Genomic DNA, 10,111 nt, shown 5'->3' with positions numbered 1-10,111 from the left:
CATTTCCAACCCTTTAGCATACTATGATTCTATAACAAATGAAGGGTTTAAGTCTCTATAAGCTTAACTAGAAAAATACACTTGGCTGGAACACTTCACTTGACATGACATAAATACACTGGCACAGACATTCCAGCAAGCTCACTACCAACCAGTTCTGACACTGCCTTCCAACAGGAGTCAGGGCCAAATCCCAAATATTCTTCAAACAGACCTGTGCTGCTAGTCTAGGCAATTACATCTCCTAAGCCCCAAGAGGGAATCAACTCAGACCTCAGCCCCATGTCCCTGTATTTGGCCTAACACCACAGTAACACTCTGCATTTCTCACCCAGCATTCAGCAACGGTTCCAGGCCTCAACAGCACAGCCACTCCTGAGCTTGTCTGAAACAACTCCCAGTAAAAACATTGCACGTGCCCATTTCAGGAATGCGTATTTTTCCCTCAGGGATGAGCCAAAGGCTTTAGCTGTAAGCCCTGCTCTCCCAGCTCCACAGCCAGCCCGGGAACACACACAAAGGCTGCCTTGTGCTCGTGTCCCAAACCTCTGAGCCAACCATTTACTCACTCACACACACTGTCCAGGCTCAGGTTGGCTCCCTTGGAGGTGCTACTATAGCAGCACAGGAGAAAACCCTCTGCTTTTCCCAGGGGAATGCTGCAGGAAGGCACTCCTCCAAGAGTCTTCACAACAGAGGGGCTGTAACCTCCCAAATCTGAGAATCAGCAAAGTTAAAAAAGACCTTTAAGTTCAACCATCAGCACAGCACCACCACCACGTTCACCACTAACCATGTCCTCAGGTGCCACAGCCACATGTTTCTTAACACTTCCAGGGATGGGGACTCCAGCACTGCCATGGGTGGAAGGTGGATCATCTGGAAAAACAGTTCTCTTCTTTGGAAATCTATCCTAAGTTTTCCAAGACTTGTTCTTTAAATTAACCCAACCATACAGTCCCAACACAAGCAGCTGGTCTGCCCAAACAGACATGTCTCATTTAAAGCCAACCCATTCCATTTACACACTGCTACAGGGAGAGACACAGAAGATTTGGGTTGGGGTTTTTTTTTCCAGAAACACATTGCACTGTTCAAGGTTTTCATCTTCAAATTTAATTAAAGAAAAATGTCTCAAAGTGATGAAGCATGTCTGGCTTCCAGCTCCTTTCAATGGCACAAGCCAGTGCAGTAATTGTAGAAAGCAAGCTCAGTTAGAATTTTATTTTCATTTAAAATAAAAAACAGAGAGAAAACTCTCCAGCTGTGAGGTCCTGTTAAAAAAAGTGGCTGTTCACTTGTAAACAGAATAAAAGTGTTAAGAACACAGTTTCATACAGCTTAAACAAACCCACTTTTCTGAAGCAGTACAAGGATGGTACAACGTTGTAACAACACCAAAAGCAGAAAACAAAAGAATGGCAGAAGAATCACATAACATTACTTACTACAGTGATAAATAATTGATTTTGAGTATCAATAGCTTGACATTTTTATTGCTCCAATGGTAGTGTTGACAAGTAAATGCAGTAAACTGTCGGAGTGGGACAATAATAAACATATTTATGGGTTTGCATATGAAGTTTTGTACCTATCAAGGAAAGCACAGGAAGATTGTTTTTGTATTTATCAAAACCACACCAGATTTAGCAAAAAATGTTCTCTGTCACCCACTAACACCTGAATCCACACTCCCTAGACTTGCGTGTGCATGTCCTGAACACATTTTTGTTCCTCCTGTGCTAAAACTCCTTCCCAGACAGAGGCAGGAAAGAGCTTTCATGCTCTGCCAGTGTACTTTACTCCTTCAATACTCCTTGGATACAAAACTTACTACATACAAGCCCAAATTATTTCCTGGATAAAAACTAGAAAGGAAAGTTAGTGTCAAGATATTTATATGAAAAATTAAACACTGATTTGGTAGACAGTAACTGCTTTTAAAAATCTGCTGTAAACTCACACTGCTGATAGTTCCCTTTTCTCCTTACTCTGTACAATGTTTTCTCTGTTGTTGGGACCAGCCAAGGCACCTTCTTTACCACTTCCACTCACTTTGCTAACATTCATCTCTGTTACACTGCTATAAATACCTTCTCCAACTGACAAGTATCCTCCATACACAGGTTTACCAAGTCATGCTGACAAATTACTGTCAAAAATAAGATTTTCAGTCTTGTGAGATCGAATTACCTGTGGATGTTTTTATACTAAAGCAAAGGACAGTCCAGGCAGAAAAGAACCTGTAGGCAGAACAGAAGTGCAGAGTTCACAGCAGTACTGACAGCTGCCTTCATCTTAAAATGAGCTATGGAGCCTGTGTCTTTCAGATGCAAATATAATACTGTGTACTGGGTTTGCATTTTAATGCAAATTTATCTACTTATTAAAACCTGGAGCTTAATGTAAATGGCAGTTTTGGCTCTGGTTCTTTACTAGTTGCTTAATGGCCACATAGTTAAATTAAAACACAAAGAGGAGACCCATTCCTGGTTTGAAGGCTGCACAACTAATAACTAAGGACAACGTAAAATGTATAGAATTTATAGACTTAAAATGTAAACTTTAGAAACTAATATTATGTGCTTAAGTGTTCCAGGCCAGGTTGGATAAAGCTTGGAGCAACTTGGGCTAGTGAAAGGTGTCCCTGCCCAGGGCAGGGAATTGGAACTGGATGAGCTTTAAGGTCCCTTCCAACCCAATCCATTCCAGGATCCCATGCTAAGTGCTGTTCTCTCAGATGGAAAAGTATGTTTTGCAAATACAGTCACATAAAGAAGAAAATAAGAACTTGCTGAAATTTCTTAAGTTTCTTACACAAAAAGAGAAAGAAAATGACTAACAAAGTTCTGGGTAACAGTAAGAAACTTCCATTGTTCTGTTAATTATGCCAAGCTCCTTCATTTCCTCCAGAAACTCATTTGTGAGGGCAATCTAGAGAACTGGGTGTGCTATTTCAGTTTTGGTTTACCCTGTATTTTTCTGCCATTAAGTATTTTCTCTGCTTCCAGTTAACAGTCACACCCCCCCAAAAAAATAACTTGGAATCAACCTTTGCTTGGTTCTGTGATGGAAATCTGAGTTGCAAGGTGTAGCTAAGGTGAAATTCAAACAACACAGGAGTTTTTTATTCATGCTATAAATGCAATTACACAGTCAGTTGTCACCAATCTACCAGTCAAACACAGTTTCTGCATGAAGTGTACAGGATTCAGACTCCGAAGCATCACTCTGTGACTGGAAACTGCTGCAAGTGCTGCAGTCTGACCTTCCTCAGATGGGCAGCAAAAACAGCACAGAAATTGCTTTGAGTAACAACTTGCATAAAACTGGCCTTGTGTAAACACTGCATACAGGAAATCTGACCTACTACAGGGATTAGAATGCAATGGTCTGACAAATGCTGTATTTTAATGTCATATTGCATACTGGAAGGATGCGGATACATTCAGAGGGAATCCCAAGTCATGCTGAAACTTAAAAGCAACTTGGGATGATGTTGCAGGGAGCTGCTGCAAAGAAATGCCTGGACACTGATGGTGCTTTTCATCCCAACTTACAGATAAGTCAGTCATCTGCTGGTTTTTCTTATTTCCAGTTAGGAAAGGGAAGAACTTGCATCCATTTCAATCTGCCTACTATGCTCAAGTGGTCTTGCTTAGCCCACTTCCTTCCATCAGCGTGTTTTGAAACACCACTCTGACTGAGATAAAATAGATTTCCACTGGAAGGGATGTCATGTCACTTAACTGTTCAAATGCTGAAGTACTGTCACACTGCAGCAATAACAAAGGTGTCACTTCAGCTTTGATTTGGCTATTCCAAATTTTTTTCCTTAGTAATGTAGGTCTCCAGGCCAAGATTATTTTTTCCTCACTTGAAAATAAAACTTGACACATCCATATACTCCTAACTTAACTTTAGGCTATTTTGTGGATAGCAGCCACCATCTGCCCACAAATACAACTGTTCCAGAGGTGACCAGATTTCAGCTTCCTATCTCAGGTGCTGCAAACACCACCTGAAATCCCTTTTAAAAGAAAACCAAAGACAGAAATGCTATGCATTTTTCATCCATTTACTAAACAAAGTGCAACTGAGCCCTACACATCTGACAGTATGTACAAACTCATTATGGCTTTACCATAAAGCAGTGTGTGGATGGGGCTGTACAGTCCGAGGGGATGAGTAAATGGGACAGAGGGAACTCAGGGGACTGTTGGCAATAGAGTAAGAGCTATAATACATTCTGTAAACCTTGGCATACCACACTGGACATGATGCAAAGAGTCAATATTTACAAATCCATAGTGGGGAAACTAAGGAACCCCTAATGGAAATGATGATTTTGCAAAGTGCAGGACAAAACCAGTGCTGTTGATGCAAGTCCTATGCAAGCAGGTTATACTGAAATCATTACTACTAGGTGCTTACCTGGACATTTCTACTGAGGGGGTCTGGGATTGCCACATTTAGAATGAAATCTAGGATGACACAGCTGTAGGATGCAGCTTTGAGGACAGCAAATAGAGAAATGAATAAGGCAGCATGCTCAGAACAAGTTTAAGCAGCACTGATGGTAGATCCCTAGTGGCAACTCTATCAGTTAATGTTAAAAATTCAGAGTGCAACATAGAAGCCTCATTTAACATAAAAAAAAAAATGTGCAAATTGTTCTCTTCTTAACAAAAGAAAGTAACAGCAAGGAAGATACTCTACTGAAGAACATTTGAAAGTCACAGCAAAGTAGACCATCTTCTTTCCAAACCCATCTACAAGGCACTAAGGGTAGAAAATGACAGGTAACATGAAAGACCAATGTTGTTCCTCAGTCAGGTCGGAATATGGGATATTTTGGTAAGAACTCTATTAATATTACCTGTTGAAGGGAAAAAGACAAGAACAGAACATAGTAACCAAAAAGTTCAAACCTTCAGCACAATTTCCATGCAACAATAGCTAATTCAGAAGACTAAACATATCTGAGATAGTCTGGAAGGAGCAGAGACTTCAGTCAATTTGGATCAGAGGGATTCTGGTGATTATCTTTTGCTTTCAAGTCCACACAATTTTCACAACTATATGTTAGAGTGGATAGGGAGAAGCAGGACCACAGAAGCAGTTTGAATTCTGCTTCCCTAGAAGATCTGCCTTGGTTAAAACTTTGTGAAATTTAGAGCTGGCAAAAAAGAAGAAAAAGAAAAAAAGATGCAGCCAAAACCCACACTACTATAAAAATGCAATACTGCTGCACACATTACTTGAATCAAGGAATTATGGATACCACTGGTAAAGGTCAAAAACTATGGGCTGGGGCTGGTGTGGGACTCACACCAATGCAGAGTCCTAGTGCTTCTCCCTCATTCCTGATTACAGACCAAAACAAGTCTATCTGGTCTGCAAACATAATTGTCATTAAGAAAAAACATGTTTAGTGGTGATGATTTCTAAGGCTTAACATATGCCATGGCTGCAGGTGTTACAAGTGGCCTTTGTTGGATCTGTGTCAAAGACAACTGTAAGATTTTCTGAGAGATGTTTTTGCATAGGGCCAGACTAGTAAGTTAAGGATTTTCTCTATTAAATCAGTTAGGTTGAATAGCAAATAAGTTATAGGAGTAATACTTACATATTCCATCATATTGCTAGTTTCACATTTCCTTTTACTCAGCTTCCAGTGCAAACCAAGCTGAGGAAATAATTACCAAAGGATTAATGCATACCACAGCCTTGTTTTCATGAGTAATCTAACAAGCATTAGCAAGACTGAAATATTAGGATTTAGAACACTGTAAGATAAGTATAAATTATGGAATTATAACAAGACTGTAAAATTACATGCCAATGTTCTTAAAGCTGAAGAAAACAAGCACTCTGACTTTTCTTACCTTATGATATAGTCTGTTATTTTCCCATTCTAATAACTTCTGAATTGATCTTCTAGTCTAAAAAGTAAGTCAAAACTGTATTATAAATGGTTCAGTAGCCAATCCCATCCAGAAGAATCTCACTGTGGCATTTCTAGCTCAGATTAGTTCAAAATAAATTAGTTGGATAGAAGTAGAACCAAGCAAAAGAGAAATTAATAAATGGAAATCCTACCACTTCAACTCCCCACTACTCCTTCCTTCAAAAAAGGAAAGGCTCATGGGCTTTTAGTTAACTTAGAATCATTAAGGCTGGAAAAGATTTCTAAGATCAAGTCCATCTCAGGACTGTAACTTTGCTAGAATTCATTGAGTTAGTAAGACATCTGTTGAATTTAGTGTTTTTACCTACCACAGCCAAGCCAACAAAACAGAACCTCCCACGTTCTCCTGGCCAAACACTGCACTCACTACAGGTGCTCTGCTGACAACACATCACTTAACATCCAGATTTTGCTGATGTAATTGTGATCTGAACCCTGACAAAATCTCAACACCACAGATCTCCAGCTCACAGCAAATGGTGCTTCTATGTTCAACACCTGGCTACCAAAGTGTGACCCTCATGTTCTGCTCTTTCCACATTTGAGGGAGAGAAGGTTTGTGGAGTTTCAGTGATTCTTGAGGTCACAAAAGACCACTGTCATGATCCTGCATGGTATGCACAGAATTCTATCATGAATCTCTTTGCTAAAGCTGATAATGGCAGGTGATTGTCATTAAAAAAGATACAAAGCTATCTGAGCCCAAGACTTACTGATAGAGAACCCACCACTTCTAAGTTTCCCCAGTGACAGAGCTATCCTTGGAATTTCAAAACATGTGTCAACTGTCCTAGTTTCATACTGCAGCCTTTGGATCTCCTACTGCCTTTTGTTGCTCAGTGAGTGTGTGGGGACTGGCTGGGCTGGAGGGAGTTTTCTCAGCAGCTTGCATGGTGCTGTGCTTTAGATCCAGGACTGATCCCTGCCACAGCAGTGGTGCAGCTCTTGCTTAGCAGCACTGACCAAAGGGGTATTCCATCCCACATAACATCATGCTCAGCAGCAAAACTGGGGCTGTTCTTTCCTAGCAGTGGGAAGTGATTTGCCTCTCTGTCACCTGGCTTTTCAGCCCTTCTCCTCCTTCACTTACTAAACCTCAAGACATAAGTGTTTCTTACTTTTGCTCTTCTGATTCTCCTCCCCATCCTGTTTGGGTGTGTGAGGAAGGGCCTGGGGGTGCTCTGCTGCTCTCTGGGTTCAACCCACAGCAAATTGTGATTGTTAGTAGTGATGAAGTTCCTCCAATACATTCCCCCCCCTAAACTACCATCATTTTCCCTTCTTAGTACATACTACTTGTAGCCTAGAGAATTTCATTAACACTACATCATCATATGGCCATTTATGTAGATTTTCACTAGCACATGAATATTAAATATGGCTTTAAAACTCTAATATTCCATTTGTATATTGCAAGCAATACTTTGTTTATAAAGGTAAAATGGGTTAAACCAAGCCCTGTAGCTGTTCAGTGTTCCAGGCTTCAGTGATTAGTAGTTTAGCAAGTTAACATATTATGCCTTTAGTGCATTTTATTTATTATTTTAACTAAAACCTCAATGCCAGTCAGTGCAACTGTTATTTTCTCAGGCAAGCTGGGAAATTTGGCAAAACACTTGTGGCTTATTTTCTCTGCAAAACAATGCCTATTCCTCCTTTTTGCTTTTGGTTTGTTTCAGTAAAGACGATAAACTCTCAAAATCCACAAGTATTAAACAGATTTTTACTTTAAATCTTTTATTTTAATAACTTAATTTAAAACTGCTGGAGGTTTTTTCCTAGTGTACCTACATAATATTTGCATTTGTGGATTGTAAGATTTTATGGCGACAAGGGTTACAAACTAGCTACAAAGAATATCATCACACTATACCTACTGATGTGCTTCCTAAACATTTATTGCTGTGATAAATCAATTCTAAATGTAAACCATAAAGGTAATGAAGATCATGTTTACTTGATATTACTAAAATGCTTTACAGAATTATTACTTCGGACCTGATTACAGGAGTTGTCTCTCCGTTGGAGAGGAAGTCTTTGAACTTCATTACCAGAAAACAAATTTGTGGTTGTTCTTAATAGAAACAGCACAGTAAAACAGGTCAAATGAACCCCAGCTCTGAAATGGTATGGGATCTATTGCATACAAAAAGGGATTTTTAATTTTAAAAAGTATTCTGGGGGAAGGGGAGTGTGTTTGTGAAGAGGAAAAGCAATTTTCATTTCAGTTCTGGCTTTGAAGGTCAGTGTCCAGGTCTGCAACTCATTTTACTCAATTCTTAAACTTTACAAGTCCTGGAAATTTAGGTTATCATATACATAGGTTAAGTTATTGTATACATATCATATACATCCTGTTCTTCCAGCTGAGATGGGATTGGCTATTCCTAAGACTAGTAATTCAATTACTAACTTGGTATCATTTACTTCATCAACAAACATATTTCTCTGTTTTCTGAGGAACGGGAAACAGAAGAACATTTTGAATGCAAGTAAGATCAAAAAAGGGTTTCAAAATGGGGATGATGCTATTAAACATTATTTAACACTCTCAGTAATTGCAAAATAAATAGAGTAAGAAGGAAGAAACCTGTACTTACTCTTTTGTTAAGACAGACTACAGGCCACAGGCTACAGCCCAGCGTGCAGCAGCAGCACAGACAGCCACAGAGCAGCCACTTCACATTGACAGGGAGGTTCTTCCTCAGACAGGCATTCACACGGCTGATGCTGGTCTTGAATTCCTCTGGGGCCACCTGCAACACAAGTGCTGAACTTAGTGGAAGAGGGACTTGCTCAGTAATTGCCTCTACAGGTTAAAATGTAAATGAAACATAACACCATTACACAGTATGACCTCATCTTCTACAGCACTGGTCACCCAGGGATCATGAAAAGTCACTTTCCTGTAACAAGTTCATTTATGGTGCATGGGAGGCAAAAACTTGCAATAAAAACCTAAACATTACTCAGCTGAACAGCCTTATCCATACTCACTGAACTGTTAATAAATCACTTGGCCTGATAACACAGTGGCTCCAAGCAAATTTAGAATTGAGACACAGCTGTGCAGCTTATGCACTGGCTACACTGACCAAATCCATGGAAGAATGACAGACAATCTGCTTTCCAAGGGAATGTGGGGCAGCTTGGAAGTAAAAAACATATCACAAAAAGGGATAATATTATCTAAATGAATTTTATACCAGTGCAAGTCTACACTGTGCCTGGGTGCAGGTGGACCTCTGTCCACAAGTAACTTCCTGAAGTGGTCCATACTGACCTGAAGCCACAACTTCCCTTGTGGCTGCTTCCACAGGGAAGCAGGAAAGACAGGGAAGCCTGGAATGACATACACTGGATTATATTCAAGGCAAAGCAATGCATCTTGTACAGGGTTATGAATAAAGCCTAGCTGTTGAAAACCAACTTGCTTAAATTATGGAATATTAGGCAGAGCTTACTCAAAACAGAATTTGCCCTATAGTGCCACTGCAGAGTAACAGTGGAAACCCAATTTTGTATCAGAAATTAGCTCTCTTCTCCAACAGCAGCATGTTTCTTACCTACTTGCATACGCCAAAATCCCTCATCTCTCTACAGAATGTAAATAATTTGTATCTGTCAAGTTAAATATGGATTGGAGGCACTGACTACAAGATGACACTCTTGACTGTAATGCAATCCAGCAATCAAATGCTCAAAGCAGACTGAGCAGAACCAACTTCAATGGACTTGACCAGGCAGTACAATTCCAAAAAATCCCCAAAAAATCTTTCCTAACTCCTCACCATGTTGTTGAAAAAAACCCCTAGGATGAGTCTGTATACAAAGCTGTGCAACTACACCACAATCACCCAACCAAGCAAGCCCAACTCTGCTCATCTGATCCTGCAACCAAGAGCAGCTATACCAACAACAAAACCTTAATTTAATGACAATGACTCCTTTCACTAGAGCAAACCTGAGGGGCAGGAAATGGAGAGGACCTGATGCTGCTGCCTCTGCCTATTCACAAGGACTAAACTCGTTAAGGCATTGCAGGAAAGGAAGTAAAATCCCACAAGTTTCCTGGCCATTCCCATGGCCAGGCAGCAGTCAAGGGGCAGCTGGGCTTGAACACAACCAGGCCTACACTTA

General features: G+C 40.1%; 1 protein-coding gene across 1 annotated transcript in view; it reads right to left on the bottom strand.

Moving 5' to 3' along the window:
* Nucleotides 1–4,151: 4,151 nt before the first annotated feature.
* Nucleotides 4,152–10,111, bottom strand: part of LOC103803873 (cysteine-rich hydrophobic domain 1 protein) — a gene marked incomplete at its 5' end in the record, with an annotated part of 11,633 nt that continues 5,673 nt past the window's right edge. Inside the window, 4 exons of the mRNA XM_009076452.1 lie at nucleotides 4,152–4,879; nucleotides 5,630–5,689; nucleotides 5,889–5,945; nucleotides 8,572–8,727. Coding sequence (XP_009074700.1) covers nucleotides 4,829–4,879; nucleotides 5,630–5,689; nucleotides 5,889–5,945; nucleotides 8,572–8,727 — 324 coding nt within the window. The remainder of the gene's footprint in view (nucleotides 4,880–5,629; nucleotides 5,690–5,888; nucleotides 5,946–8,571; nucleotides 8,728–10,111) is intronic.

Source organism: Acanthisitta chloris, unplaced genomic scaffold (genome assembly GCF_000695815.1).
Source record: "Acanthisitta chloris isolate BGI_N310 unplaced genomic scaffold, ASM69581v1 scaffold43286, whole genome shotgun sequence".
Taxonomy (NCBI): Eukaryota; Metazoa; Chordata; class Aves; order Passeriformes; family Acanthisittidae; genus Acanthisitta; species Acanthisitta chloris.
The sequence above is the reverse complement of the archived record's forward strand: the minus strand, read 5'-3'. Positions and strand labels throughout refer to the sequence as shown.